The sequence below is a fragment of the Penaeus chinensis genome, chromosome 8 (genome assembly GCF_019202785.1).
Source record: "Penaeus chinensis breed Huanghai No. 1 chromosome 8, ASM1920278v2, whole genome shotgun sequence".
In the NCBI taxonomy this organism is placed as follows: Eukaryota; Metazoa; Arthropoda; class Malacostraca; order Decapoda; family Penaeidae; genus Penaeus; species Penaeus chinensis.
Window position 1 is genome coordinate 38,500,451 of NC_061826.1, and position 15,000 is coordinate 38,515,450.

Genomic DNA, 15,000 nt, shown 5'->3' on the forward strand with positions numbered 1-15,000 from the left:
TTTTACATTGAATTCATGGTGAGTTTTTGTTCATGTAGGGAATGAGGAGGAGAAAATCTGTGTTTGATTTTCATTGTTTGTCTGATATTATAGTACATAATTCAGTGTCAGAAAGATGTAGTGTAGAATATGGAGAGACATATAATTCACTTAAGTTTGATAATGGTACAAAAATAATGAAGTAGATTTGATAAGCATTTTCTTTCTTTTTCTCAATTAGGTGGCATGTATGCAGTTCATCAACATTGTGGTACACAGTGTAGAGGACATGAACTTCCGCGTACATCTGCAGTATGAATTTACACAACTGGGCCTTGATGACTACTTGGAAAAACTAAGACACCATGAAAGCGAAGAATTACAGGTAAAAAGAAAGGAATATTGTGAATCATGAATTCTGTTTTTTTTTGGTGTATATAGGGATATAATTTGTTTTGGATGTTCTGCATTGCATTTTTTTTATGAAAATCTTGTGGAAGATACTATTAGAATTGGTCAGATAACACATTTTGCAAAGAATTTTTAAACTTATTTTGAATTCCTTCTTCAGATTCAAATTTCTGCATACCTCGATAATGTTTTCGATGTCGCTGCGCTCATGGAAGACAGCGAAACAAAGACAGCAGCACTGGAAAGGGTGGCAGAGCTGGAAGATGAACTCTCACACGTAAGTCTTGTGCCCTGAAATCAGAGATATTACAGTAGGCCAGAATATACTTCATATTTCAGTTATTTCAATTATGTATTAGTTAATTGAGTAGTAGAGCAATTGTAACAAATAGTTTTGATCTTATGATTTTGCATATCATAAATGATATTTTATAATTTGTTGTTTTCTTCAAAAAGTATGTAAAGACAGTTCATGGGGACTAACTTAAATATCAGATAAAAAACTAACTATAATACTAATGTACTAATGAATAGGATTTTATAATGGTAGAAAATGCAGATGATATATCAGCATATTAGTAAAATTTATCTAACAGTTAAAAAAAATTCACATGTAAATAATAAAAAAAAATCTATATTGGTACAGTTGGCAGAGAGGATGTCTGAAATGGAAGCAGAATCACTTGCTAAACTAGTGGAACTGGAAGGAGAGTTAGCAGAGGTACGCAGGCAGAAAGAAGAATTGGAAAACGTTAATAGCCAGGTATGAGAAAAATTATGTCGTATTTTCTGTTGGTTGTTATTTGGATGATGAAAATAATGTCATTGTATTCTGTCTTCTCAGATTTTGAAACATTTTTTAAATCAAAATTTTCTGCAGGTTCAAGAGGAAGTGTCAACTCTACGAAGGGAAGTGAACCAGAAGAGCGAGGAGTCACGGCAAAGACAGTCATTATTGGAGAAGCAGATTGTAGAACTCGAAACACTTGCTCGCTCAAAATCTCATAAAACAAGTAATAAATTTTATAATTTTTAAATAGACATGATTGAAAGAAATGATGAAATATTGTGTAAAGGAACAGTGTTTGTTTAATAGGTTACATCAATCTTTCTGAGATTTTATCTTCATAATTATTGATAATTATTCTATGTAGGACTTGAAATATCACAATTTTTTTCTTGTGTGATTTAGTCTTTTATGAATTCATTGTAATGAAAGGAATTCATGAGATTAGAAATCTCTATTTTAAGACCAGAGGAAAAACACATTAAAGGTTAATTAACGGCAAATGTCTCTCAGGTGGCGATATCTTCGATGGGCCAGGACCAGCTCCTCCCCCCCCACCACCACCACCTCCCCCCAGTGTTGGATTGGCTCCTGCTCCACCACCACCACCACTTCCAGGTACCGGTGGTTGCCCACCTGCACCTCCCAAGTTGCCGTTTGGTATGGTGGGTGCCCCCAGACCCCCTCCACCCATACCTCCATCCATGGCATCTGCAATCATGTCTCCTCCTGACTCCATGACCATCAAGAAGAAGGTCAACACCAAATACAAGCTTCCGACGCTCAACTGGGTGGCATTGAAGCCTAACCAGGTAAGATCTTTTTGTTGAGCTTGAAGATGAAGTTTGATTTTCTTCCAGTTGCGTTTTGGGTTTTGAAGTTGCTTCATGTACTCCAAGTTCTGAATCAATTAATGAGATGTTTCATCTATTTTTGTGTTTTTTTTCATGTACATAGAGAAGGACACAGCCATGTGTCAATATAATAACTAGTCTATAGATATATTTTGAGCTTCTAATATGCACTAAAGAACACAGACCTACTTAACCCAGTGCTGCTGGGGGTGGCATGTCCATAGTGAGTTTAGTTTATTAATTGTATTTCCACATAGATAGCTCCACAAGTGCTTAGTCACTTAGGAGTCAACAATTAATCCTGCCCATCTCACCTGTTTTCCTTGATTTTTTGGAAATACTTTATTTTGTTTTGTATATAATAACATTTTATAATTATAATGTCAATAAAAGAAATACCAGCCTCAGTATTAACTACATTAAATAGATAAACTTTTCCTGAATATTCAGGGAAAATAAAGTGAGGCAACATAGACTGTTCATTAAGTCCTTGGTGGCTGAGCACTTGTGGAGACATCTGTGTGTAGATACATTCCACAAAACAATATGACAAAGAGCATCATATTTCTCAGGTGGCATTGGGTTAAGAGAAACAAAATACAGACATCTTTAACTGTAGCAACAAGTTATCTACAAGTGTTTTATGCGCATGTATACTTGCTCATATTCTTTTTATTTGGCTTAGGTGAGAGGGACAGTCTTCAACGAACTAGACGATGAGAAGCTCTTTAACTGCATAGACTTCTCTGACTTCGAAGAGCACTTTAAGATTGGACAAGGGGGCCCAGGAATGGCCAATGGGGACGTTTCAGAGGTGGACGCACTCCATGGCTTTGGGAGCAAGAGATTCAAGAAGCCTGAATTAACCTCCTTGATGGAACACACACGGTTGCGAAATATTGGTGAGTGATGTTGATGACAACTAGTGTAATTTGAGTGTTGATGGTGTTAGTATTTTGTTTGTTATTGTAATCTCTCTGATAGTGATTTTATTTGAAGTAGATGTTATTTTTTATTTTGTATTTATATATATGTGTCTGTCTGTCTGTCTGTCTGTCTATATGATGTTTGTGCATATGTATGTATGTATTTTTGTTTATTTGGAACCAAAGTAAACATGTTAAGTGACCTTGGAAATGATGACAACAGCCACAGCATAACTCTGAGCCAATATAATCATATTGATAAGCACAGAATGTATTCACAAATTTTGATCATCTATGATAGGTTTCTGATATATATATATATATATATATATATATATATATATATATATATATATATATATATATATATATATATATATATTGAAAGAAAAATATTTTACTTATACAGTTACATATGAATATTTGTTTGGATTGTAATGATGTGTAATCCAGGTTGGCCAAAGCTAATTGTGATTAATCCTAAGCTCCTTTCTTTTCCATCCACAGCCATCTCTAGGCGAAAACTGGATCTGCCATTTGACATAGTTAGCAGAGCCATCAATTCGTTAGACTTAAAGACACTGAGTGTAGAGAGTGTGGAACTCCTACAACGCATGATACCCAATGATTCAGAGGTAGGTGATCATTACAGCCAAATTATGACTTAGTTGTAATAATCATATTGCATTGTTTGCCTGTTTGCAAAGGGCATTACTCTGAAAGAAGTATTGTTTGTGTTTGGAAGAGAGTGAAAAAGGAGCCTTATTTTTGTTAAAAGAAGGAGAAAAAAGTTGGTGAAACAAAAACAAAAAAGTTGTAAATTGGTGCAATATGCTTAGTCTATTAATATCCCCTGAGATTCATATGCAGGATTTGTTATGATTAGAATGCTTTCTTAGATATTATCATCATTTATGTTTTATAAAAATAATTTTTTCATCCCCAGGTCAAGGCGTATCGTGAATACGAACGTGATCGGAAACCTGTGAGCCAGCTGACAGACGAAGACCAGTACATGCTCCAGCTCAGCAAGGTGGACAGACTGAGTACCAAACTACAGATTATGAGCTTTATTGCCAACTTCTTTGACAGTGTACATACTGTCACTCCAGTAAGTATGATTATAAGTTTGAAAGGACTTGCATAACAAAAATGTAAAAGTAATCGTACAGTGTTCACTATGTTTTATGTCTGCTTTACTTAATACAAGATGTGTATATATGTGATATATTAGTATAAACTTGTTTTCTCTTCACCAACAGCAAGTTCATGCAATCATCACAGCATCGCGCTCAGTTAGAAATAGTAACAAGTTGAAAAAAGTACTTGAAGTAATTCTTGCATTTGGTAAGTATATATTATGAATGGAATGTGAGAGTGAAATTACAAGTACATGTAATGTCATGCTATATTATCAGATAATATGGAATACAGTTATTACTTTCTCTTTGAAATGAATTGCCTCCATTACATATATTAAACACACTTTGTTAATTTGTTTGTATTTTCCAGTACTAATTGATTTATTATCATTTTCTAAGGTAACTACATGAATAGCAGCAAACGTGGTCCAGCTTATGGCTTCAAACTGTCGAGTCTGGATACTTTGTGTGATACAAAGTCAGCGGACAAAAAGATGAGTGTGATGCACTACATTCAGGAAACCATGAGAGCGAAGTTCCCAGATATCAATAATTTTGACTCAGAACTAAGGTTTATTGAAAAGGCTGCACAGGGTGAGTAGGACAACACTGGTTTCACTTCATTTCATAAATTGTGACCAGAAGCACAGTTATTCTGAGTTTATATTTTTTTTTCGACTTTAAAGTCTATAATATGACATGTACAGATTTTTATTGTTCTTTTTTTATATATACAAAATCAATGCATTTCATGATATTATTTGACAGCAACTAAATTTCTCAATTTAGGTGTTGTGCTAGTACTACATATTACCTGAAGTATGTGTACTATGTTCATGACCAAGAGAGTATTTTTGGTGTGCATGGGAATGAATAATTCCACTGAATAAATTCTATTAACCTGTTGGGTCCGGGTGCCTTGCTGCTTGCGTGCAGCCCGAAATACTAGCATTAGGCTATTTGAATGGCGACTCTCCCAGCTGTGTGGCTTGTAGGCCTGGCCTACACGAAGACTTGCATTTCTGTTATCTCTTTCTCTGCATTATTGTTTTTTTTTGTTTTTTTCCATTTCCTATAGCCAAATTTTTTTCGAGGTGTGATGGTCACGTCACCTGGACCTAAGCGTTCAAGTTTCAGAAATATTGTACCTTATAGTTTGGAGAAAGAAAATTTAAAATTAAGATGTTGATTATGTATATCTAGATTAGGAATTTAGACTTGTATTATGCTTGTTTGTTTTTTAGTATCTATTGAACCACCTTTTGCATCAGATATATTGTACTTTATATATATTTCAATATATTAATGTATGCATATAGAAATGTTTGTGTGTGCATGTGGTGTGTGTATGTGTGTGTGCTTGTGTGTGTATTTGTAATCTTCTCGTTTTAGAATATGATCACATTTAATCTCCTAAGTACAGATATTTGTGACTATATTACAGCAATTGGCAGTAGCTTTTTCTTCTTTCTAAGTATTTCTATGAACCTTAAAATAATAAATTAATCCATTTCATAAAAGATTAGTGGTGTCGATGACCCAAATGTTTAGCAGACTCTTATTTTGAATTCTCTTGTGCTGAATAATGTGCACTAACAAAACATATTGTTTTCAGTATCACTGGAGAATATCATCACAGATGTCAGTGAACTAGAAAAGGGTATGGAGCAAGCAAAGAAGGAATATGAACGGGGAGTGAGCATGAGGAGCATGGAAGGACAGGCTGCATCTGGTGTGCTCAAGGATTTCTTGAGTAATTCAGAGGAAAAGTTGAAAAAAGTAAGTTGAGCAAGTTGGTCTTTATATGTATCGCTTGCATCCCTTTATTTTGTGGAGTAAATAGGACTGAGATTGCTTTTTTGGGTGAAAGTAATTGTGGCATTTTCCTATTTTTTTTACATTTTGCATATTTCTGTAAAACTGATCTTACAATTAGCTTTCCAGTTTTAATTTTTTCTTTCTTTCTTTCTTTCTTTGTTAGATTACATTTCTGTCTTACATTTGCTAATTTTGAAGTTTTAGAATTTTATATGAAGAAGGAAATTAATCGTTTTCTGACACTCCTTTAATCGTGTTCCACAGTTGAAAGCGGAGGCCAAGACAGCACAAGCAGCCTTTGCAGAAGTGTTAGAGTACTATGGAGAGAGCTCAAGAAGTATGGCTCCTAACACCTTCTTTGCCATTTTTGTCCGTTTCACCAAAACTTATAAGGTAATTATGTGGTGCATGTAAGTCTTTTAGGCAGTTGGATTAATTTGTTACAGGGTGTGCAGCAAAGAGGAGCATTAATCAGTGTGAGAAAGAAGTGGGGTTTTGAAAGTATTTCATCAATGATTTGTATATGCATTATAATCATATGTGATATTACTTTCTGATACATTTGTTATCAATATGAAATTTGTTTAAGGTAGTGCTGAATGAGCTGTCAAGTACTCTAAGCAAGTGCTTAGGTCACTTATGGAAGGGACCTCACAGAGTACTGTTACCATAGCTGTAGCCACTAAATTTGAGGGAATTCCAATTTGTGTACATGACCTAACATTTTCTAAGAGATGCAGACTCCTAAATTTTTACTTCATACTATTAAATCCATTTTAAAGTCTACATATTTCTAATGGTATCAAGGGGGCACCATTAGAAAGTGCCGAAGGGCCACTCTTGCAAGGGATCAAGGGGCACCATTGATTAGGAAGAGCAGAAGGGCAAAGGGGGGCACAGCTTAGGGTATCAGGTGGTCTTAATCTAAGGTATTCGAAAACCATGACAGGTGGTGGAGCAAGAGAATGAGCAGCGGCGCCGATTAGAGGCTGCCTCCAAAGCAGCAGCTCTGAACCAACAGAAGCAACAGCAGCAGCAACAAGAAAGTCAGCAGGTGGTTAGAAACAACAAAATCAATGCACGTAAACAACAGGTCAGTCTTTGGCTCGCATATGTTGCTTTTTAGAAATTAAAATTTGCTTTTTTGATGACTAGGGAATTTATTATGTGGGATAAGTGTGCTTGATAAGTAGCTTCTATTAATTGTAATGAAATTAAATGTGTAAGAAAACTTAATACAGCTATTTGCAAACTCAGGATCTGGGTGCTTAAATTATAACTTTAGATAAGGAAGTGTGCAAGTACAGTACAGGACTGTTGCTTTTTTTCTAATTACAGGGTTCTTATTGTGGTCTTGATTATTGATTATACAGATGATTTAATTTTGACAGAATTAGTATTACAGGGATCAGATTTTGACCCAAAACTGCCAGAATGTGCAATATTAGTTAACTGTCATTTTGTTTTGTGAAATGTGGTTACACTTAGATGGCTCCTGAAGTGCTCAGCCATCAAGGAGTCAGTCATTTAGGTTATGTGACAGCACCTGATTACTCCTTTCCTTGAATTTTCAGATTTTTCTAATGCTATTGATATTGTTGTTGATATTTTGATAATGACATTATGATTATCATATTGTTATTAACAATACTAGTGGCAATATGAAAAGACTATACATTTCTGAAAATCAAGGAAAACTGTAGACAGGTGCAATAGGTAGGACCTGTGATTGACCTCTTGGTGACTGAGTGTTCAGATGTGTAAAGACAATTGATAAACTAGACTCACAGTAGGTATGGCATATACATATATGCCTTCCCTAGTGGCAGTGGGTTGAGTATATTTCGAGTTCTGGTAAATCAAATGAAGTATAGTTCAGACAGTACTTATTTTACAGGGATGAATTTTTAATTACTCAGGTTTTAATTACATTTTGAGTTCTAATGAGTCAAGAGGTAGTACAAATTACAAGAGTGCTGGATATAACACATAGATGGCATAGGTAACAACAATACTAGTGTGATCTTATAGATAACAAGAGAAAGGTTGTTTTAAACAAGGTTTTGGGTGAAAAGCCATCCAAATATCTGTTTGTGTGTTATATATATCTTAATTTGCACATGTTGATATTATGCAAAACCCCTGTTAGTCTTAGAAATGAGAAAATTAGGAAACAAGTATTTAATAAGGTAGTATTTATATTTTCACTTGCAAAGTTCCTACAAATTTTGCTTTAAGATACTTATGTTATTTGGGGATACTTAGAATATTGAAGGTGAAAAAAAACTAAAGAGAAATTGTAAAACAAATGTTGTGGTGTTTATTTTCTAGGAAGCAAAACTAGAATTTAGTGTGTAGAATATATTAAGTAAAAATTTTATTGTAAGAACTGCTCTAAAAGGACTTGAGGATATTGCTGAGAGAGGAATATAGATCACATTAGTCGTGATATCTAATACACTTTAATACTTATTATTAAACTTATTATTCTTGAGAGGTGTTATAGAAGTATAGGTTAATGCTAGAATAATTAAATAATATTTCATTTTATAGTTAATGTCTTTTTATCTCATGATTCCATTTTTTTTTCTTCAGGCTTACGGAGGAGAGGTAATATTTACAATTGATTTCTTTTTCAATGTGTGTCTAATGAACTTACTGTATTAACTTCCTCTTTGTTTTGTTAACCCTGTCTGTGCATTTTTTTTATGTGACGTTATCAGGGTCAGAGAATTGGCTGTTGCCTTGATTAGGAAATTTACTCTTTGGAAAGTTTGTGTTATAAATCTGGATAAAAGGTTTGGGAGAAATAGTTGCTGATAGATCTGATGAATAGGTTACTTTAAGATGGATCAAAAATACATGACTTATTGTCATAATTTTAAATTGATTTTTCTTGGTTTACAAATTTCAATTCATTGTATAGATAGATTTGATAAAATTCTTATTTCATTAGATGTTTTTGGTAATTAGATTTGTAAATTATATCAACAGCAGTTTTTCCTATGAAACTAAAGCATCTACTGATGATGTCACATTGAAAATATTTATTTGCAGTGTTTGATTTTTGCTATATGAGATTCTCAAAAGGTTAAGGTTTGATTTTCCTTGCCCCAGTGGAATTTCATTCCAAAGGCATGTAAACATTCACACTGACACAAAGTGCTCTCTCTCCATCCTTTCCTGACCAAAGCTTTGGAATAGTTAACTGAATATTCATGACACTAATATTAAGAGCACTACTCTGCTGTAAGAGCTGAAACCCTACTGTTTCTAAAGTCTGGACTTGTCTCCTAGATGTGACTCCAGAGAGCCAGAGGGTTCTAGAATGTTAGAATTCACAGTATTTTTATCATTTTATGCCATTTTACAAATGGTCTTACTGAATGTCCTTTCATTTTAGATATATAAATATTTCTCATGGTATCCTCTTTGAAGGACGGTAATAAATGTCACTTAAATACATGTGGTTTACCATGGCTTAGAAATTCCGAATGGGAGTCCGCATCACAAGTGTATAAAAGAGCTACATCCGTCCACATGCTCTGTCTGTTTACCCCCATGGTCGCCAGGTGAATACAACGCTCTGTGCAAATACAGGTACATGATTGTCTGTGCTTGTTTCAAAACATGCTGTACTTGATACAGTGGTGCATTAGAAATTTGTATACTGTGAACTAAAGCCCTTTTAAATATGGATTATCTTAAAATTAGAAAGGATACAGATTTGCAAAAGTTAAACTGAATTGTACCTGAGCAAGGAAGGCCATCCGCTCCACCTGCTGATTGGGAAAATTGTTGATAATGGAAGAAGTGAAGAATCTTGTTAAGATGTATGCACACTTGACTGGACTGTATTTGCAACTGGTAAAGTATAAAGAAATATAATATCCAAACATAAATCACTGATTACCCATTATAAAGGAACTTAATTTTTCTTTAACGCTCTAGTGCTCAGTTGTGCTTAGCATTTTCCCTTCATTTCTCTCTTTCCCTTCTTCATTCCACTCCTCCTCCACTTCTCCTTCTCCATTCTTCCTTCTTCCTGTTTCAGTCCTCCAACTCCCCTCTCCATCCTTCTTTTGCCTCCTCTCACATATCTAGTCACTTGCTTAAGCACCTGAACAGTCATACATGCCCTGGATATAAAAATAAATTCCAAATATCAAACCTGCCAACCTTTTTGAATTATCATATGAAGGAATGCTTTTAGTGGATAAGCAAACATGTGAATATCAGTGCTCATTGTTTAAAGGTTCTATTCCAAATAACTGCAGTGTAACTAATCTATTTACTGGCATATCAGGTTAATTGGTATAGATAATGAACACTTACCAAAGAGCCCATAAAATGCAGTGATATTTAACTATTCTCTCATAGCTTTTATTAGCCCTTAATTGTGCATGTAAATAAAATGCAGGAAATCATTGAAAAACCCAATTACAACTGTATCTCTGCAACTTGACTGTAATATGCATTCAAAGTGACTGCTGTTTTAGATTACTTTGGGTTTTGATATGGTTACTTGTATTCTATACAAAATATATAGCTTAGCTATATGTTCATTATGGGTTTGTGTTTTGTGTAACCTCTTTCATATCAGGTACTCAGATTTTGAAGGAGTTTTCATTCTGTCCTGAGTAGAGTGATGTGTGATTATAGTCAGGCTTTTGCATTATTGCCAACATTAAATGGTTTCTGACTCCAGTATGTTGGATAGATTTAGTAACAGTAATATGAGACCACCAGTGGAGGAGTATTAGTATATAGTAATATCACAAAGGCAAGCAAAAAAATGAAAAATTACCTCCAAGCAAATAAAAAACAATCATAGTCTAATAAATCATGTAACTAGTACTTGATCTGTTCATGGTATTGATAGGAATATTTGTATAATAGTTTCTGAAATATTAATGAAGTAAATGTTTAGAGATTGAGACATAATATTCCTGGGAATGAGTTTTTTTAAACAGAGTTATCACTTCTCTAATGGGGGCCTCATATATAATACTGGATAAAAATGAAGATGTCCAAGTGTTTAGATAATCAGGTGAACAGATATTATATTATATAGTTATATAATTGCATTTCCTTATTTGCCTATGTAATGTTCTATATCATTTGTTAAGCCTTTCCAAATTTTCCTTATAGGCTTGTGTATTTGATGCATGGTAATCTCATAACTACAAACTATTTTTCAGTTCTCTCTCTTCCTTACTCTTAATTACTTTGGTATCTTGCTTTAGAAGACCCTTTGTTTATTTTTCTAATGATACCTTTCGAAGATCCTATTCAATATTTGAATAATGAGAATTTCCCCAGAGGCTCTTTTCTTCAGCTCTGATGGCATTACTATTTTACATTCTAGACCCCAGTGGAAACCTGTTCATGCATGAATTCCCCCTTGCCATAGCATGGTCCCTGTGTTTCCCCTTATCATCCTTTCAGCCATCCCTGTTTCAACTTTCCCATCATTCCTGGTTGTTTAAACAGGTACTTAAAATGATTGTCCATTCACTTGTCTTTTTTTTTATATTTAGTCCCCATAAAGAGCAATTTATTTATTGTCATCATCAGCTCTGGTTCAGAATTCATAATCATGATTTAGATGTTCAACATCATATTCAGGTTAAGGTCTCATGATTAATTTATGAAGGTGAGAGTAGGAAAGAAAGCCCTTTTCTTGTTATTTTTTCCTTGAATGTTATATACATAATTTAATTTGACATGATACCTGCAGTTTCCAGGAAACTTATCAGAGCCAGTGAGCAGAGAACTAAATTCCAAAAGGACAGAGGGTTCCCATGACAGGGTTCCCAGGGGCTGTTAAATCTATATGTGTGTGTGTGATCATGAACCTAATAGGCTATACATGTTGCATCATTTTATGTTCCATCATTCTAACTTGATTTTACAATTTATAGGAGGCGCTGATGAGTGAAATGAAGGCGCGTGGTGTGGTTGCAGATAAACGCCTTCTTTCTCAAGAGGACGTTTACCATGGAGCTCTTGAGGATATCCTCATTGGCCTGAAAAATGAGCCATACCGACGAGCTGATGCAGTAAGGAGAAGCCAGAGGAAACGTAATGAAAATGTGAGACTCTCCCGTACTTTGGATGACATGGAATTTTAAGCATTTTATGCAAAGAAAAAAATTATTGCAATATCTTTCCAAGTTTCAAAATCTTCTGTCAAGTCTTATTATGACTGGATAGTGCAGTGTCAGGAGATTGTCTTTTTCTTTCTTGATAAGAGAAAAGTGATTTAGAGAATGATATAAACATTCACTTCACCTTTGGGAAAGATTGTTGCTTCCAGTGATAGCCACTTTTTTCAAATTTAAAGTGTTTTTCTCAGAAACTGATTCAAAGGAAGGCGTGATGCATGCAAAACTCTTTGATAGACATGGACTTGACTAGCAAATGTTTGTTCACCACAGGACAAAGGTATAAAGCATTCCAGCTAAAATTAGTTGCTATTTACATGATTTTTAATGGATTGCCCCATCCATGATGACTGAAGTCTCATTATATTAGCCCTACAGAAAAAGATAAAGCATTAAAGAGAAAAAAAGTCTTCAGAGGTCATGTAATGCCAGAATTTCTGTTTAGATATTTGTTTACAGATTTTTTAAGTTTTGGTATTATCATCTTCTGCTATAACAAATATATAGTTAATGAGTGACAATCAAGAAATTCAGCATAAGAAACAAATTTTGAAAATATTTTATTAGATGCCTGTATTAGATTTATATGAGTGGATCCTTTTAGGTTAAAAATCATATATATATATATATATATGTTAATTTTTGTAGCTAATACAAAAGAGGAAATATAAAAGAGAACGAGGATGGTCCAATACATTGAGAATATTTCAGAGGATGGATTGATAAGTACTTTTGCCTTGTTATTTAGGACTGGAGTGATGGTCTGAGCAGTGGCTGAATCTCTGCACTGTGCCTCGGTATAGTATGCCTTCCAGCAGTAGAAAGTGCGTGGTTTAGAGATGGCTGAATCTTCGTTAAAACTTTGTGAGGTTTTGTCATGTCATAGGCACAACAACTTTTATGGAGTTGCAAAGTCATTTTTTAAGGAAAGAAAAATATTGTTGATAAAAAAAAGAAAAGAAAAAAAGAGAGAAAATATATCTGGAAATTTTCCTCCAGTTTATTATTAAAGCAGATATTGTTTTATCAATGATGGATCTGATGAGTATTATATGTGTAATTTATTTATTTCAAATGTTGTATGACCTGATGTGAACTTATCACACTACATGTATATAAAATCAGAATTATACTTTGATTATCAAAAGAGAGAAAAATTTGTATAATTTTTAGATTTCTTTGTGGAAAACAAAGTCTAAGTCTTGCATATGTATTTGGTGATTACGCACAGGTTATATCAAATTCCTGGGCTCTTTAGGTTGCCCAGAGTATATGAAAACTGCCACTAGAGTCCTATTTGGTAACACTGATTGAAGTGGGTTGAAAGAGGAATTGCCATCTTGTCCTGCCAGGTTCTCTCCAGTGTTGCCAGTTCTGTGATGTCTTAATGTGGAAATTGATTCTTAATGCCTTGTGGAGCTATAAGAATTGAGAATATTTTTCACTGTGTATGTGATGATTTGTGTTATATTGAAAACTATCAGTCACTGATAATATTTTTTTTTTATATTAAGATTTTGAATTTATTTTATATATATCATCCCAGAGTCTGGGCATTATTGTTAAAAGTTTGCAAAGTCTTGGTATATGTAAAATTTGTGTGGAAAAAAAGGAACACAAACCACCCATTTCCCACTGTCTCTGCTAATGCAACATGTTTGATATTTAAACATATCTGTAAGTGTATATTTTTCTAACATTTTCCTCTTTTTTTTTTGCCTTTGTTTTTTTTTTTTCTTTTTTTGTACTGTCCAGTCACTGTGTGCCTTATGAAGGTTTTGTTTTTTTCCACATAACAAGCAGTTACATCATCTTATTTCTGTGACTGCAAATTTAAAAAAAGAATATTTATATATTTTCCTTTTCTTTTCATCCCAATTTCACCCAAAATGTGTAAATATAAATCCTCTTTTGTCTCTGTATAACCAGTTTCAAAGCAAAGGTAATGATCAACTTGATTTATATAGAAATACACAGTTGATCTTATGTTGTCTTGTGTGTCGTGAAAGCTCTTCTTCCTGTAGTTGTTCTGGGGGCACATTTGAGAATTGTTGTATCTTATATTGGCCTTCTAACAGTGTTTAAAAGGATGAAACTACCCGTTTTTCCTCCTTTCTCTTTTGAAGACGAGATGTGTATTCTATGTCATTCTTTTTCCTCATTCAGTGGAGTGATCTCTCAGATGCGCATTATTTTATAGTCTAGTCTTGAAATGTAACACTCTTTCAGTTACTCATATTTGTAAGAAAATATGTAGAAAGTTGCTTATATTCAGTCAAATTTAGTCGAGGAATTTCCCCCAAAGTACCCATTAAGGCCTTATTCTTAAGAAAATTTGTGTATATATATGTAAATATATATAAAATCTGTAAATTGCATTCTTAGACACTAACAAATACTCAATCTGTAAATAATATTTGCAAACTGGAGAAATGTATTGCCGAAAATTAGGGAAATGGCTCTGAGGGCGTCCAGGTTTAAAAGTTATCAAGGCAAAGCACAAGGATTTGTTTTTTTATGTCCCATGTATAATTTTAGTGTAAGGAAACATGCTGAATGAAGAATTTACCAAAATCATATTGGTACTTCTGATATGGTACTTCTGAGCCTAAACATCCTTTGTTAATTTTTTTTTTCTTTTTTTAACTGATGTATAATATGATAATGGTGACTGGAATTTTTTCTATAATGAAATAATCTTTCAAGAATTATCACAGTAAAAAAATGTATTTTTGACTGTATTTTTCTTTAGACCTTTAGATTTTTTTTGTGTTCTTAAGAAGAGAAAATATTTTAAGATGTACAAAGTGTAGCAAGCTAAGCTGTAATAAGAGGTTAAAGAACGATAGATTTAGCAAAAAAAATCTTTGTAATTCAAGTCAGTGTCAAACATTAGATGGTTTTATGTATTATGTG

At 33.7% G+C, this 15,000-nt stretch overlaps 1 protein-coding gene across 1 annotated transcript in view; it reads left to right on the plus strand.

Annotated features, from left to right (window-relative positions):
* LOC125027881 (formin-like protein) overlaps window positions 1-14,818 on the plus strand; it is a 40,848-nt gene extending 26,030 nt beyond the window's left edge. The window contains exons 8-23 of the mRNA XM_047617013.1: window positions 1-18; window positions 221-364; window positions 551-667; window positions 1,037-1,153; window positions 1,271-1,403; window positions 1,691-1,989; window positions 2,717-2,933; window positions 3,465-3,592; window positions 3,904-4,068; window positions 4,220-4,304; window positions 4,499-4,693; window positions 5,715-5,878; window positions 6,182-6,310; window positions 6,867-7,010; window positions 8,513-8,527; window positions 11,842-14,818. The exon at window positions 1-18 is cut by the window's left edge and continues 154 nt beyond it. Coding sequence (XP_047472969.1) covers window positions 1-18; window positions 221-364; window positions 551-667; window positions 1,037-1,153; window positions 1,271-1,403; window positions 1,691-1,989; window positions 2,717-2,933; window positions 3,465-3,592; window positions 3,904-4,068; window positions 4,220-4,304; window positions 4,499-4,693; window positions 5,715-5,878; window positions 6,182-6,310; window positions 6,867-7,010; window positions 8,513-8,527; window positions 11,842-12,051 — 2,280 coding nt within the window. The 3' untranslated portion in view covers window positions 12,052-14,818. The remainder of the gene's footprint in view (window positions 19-220; window positions 365-550; window positions 668-1,036; window positions 1,154-1,270; window positions 1,404-1,690; window positions 1,990-2,716; window positions 2,934-3,464; window positions 3,593-3,903; window positions 4,069-4,219; window positions 4,305-4,498; window positions 4,694-5,714; window positions 5,879-6,181; window positions 6,311-6,866; window positions 7,011-8,512; window positions 8,528-11,841) is intronic.
* The last annotated feature ends 182 nt before the right edge of the window (window positions 14,819-15,000 follow it).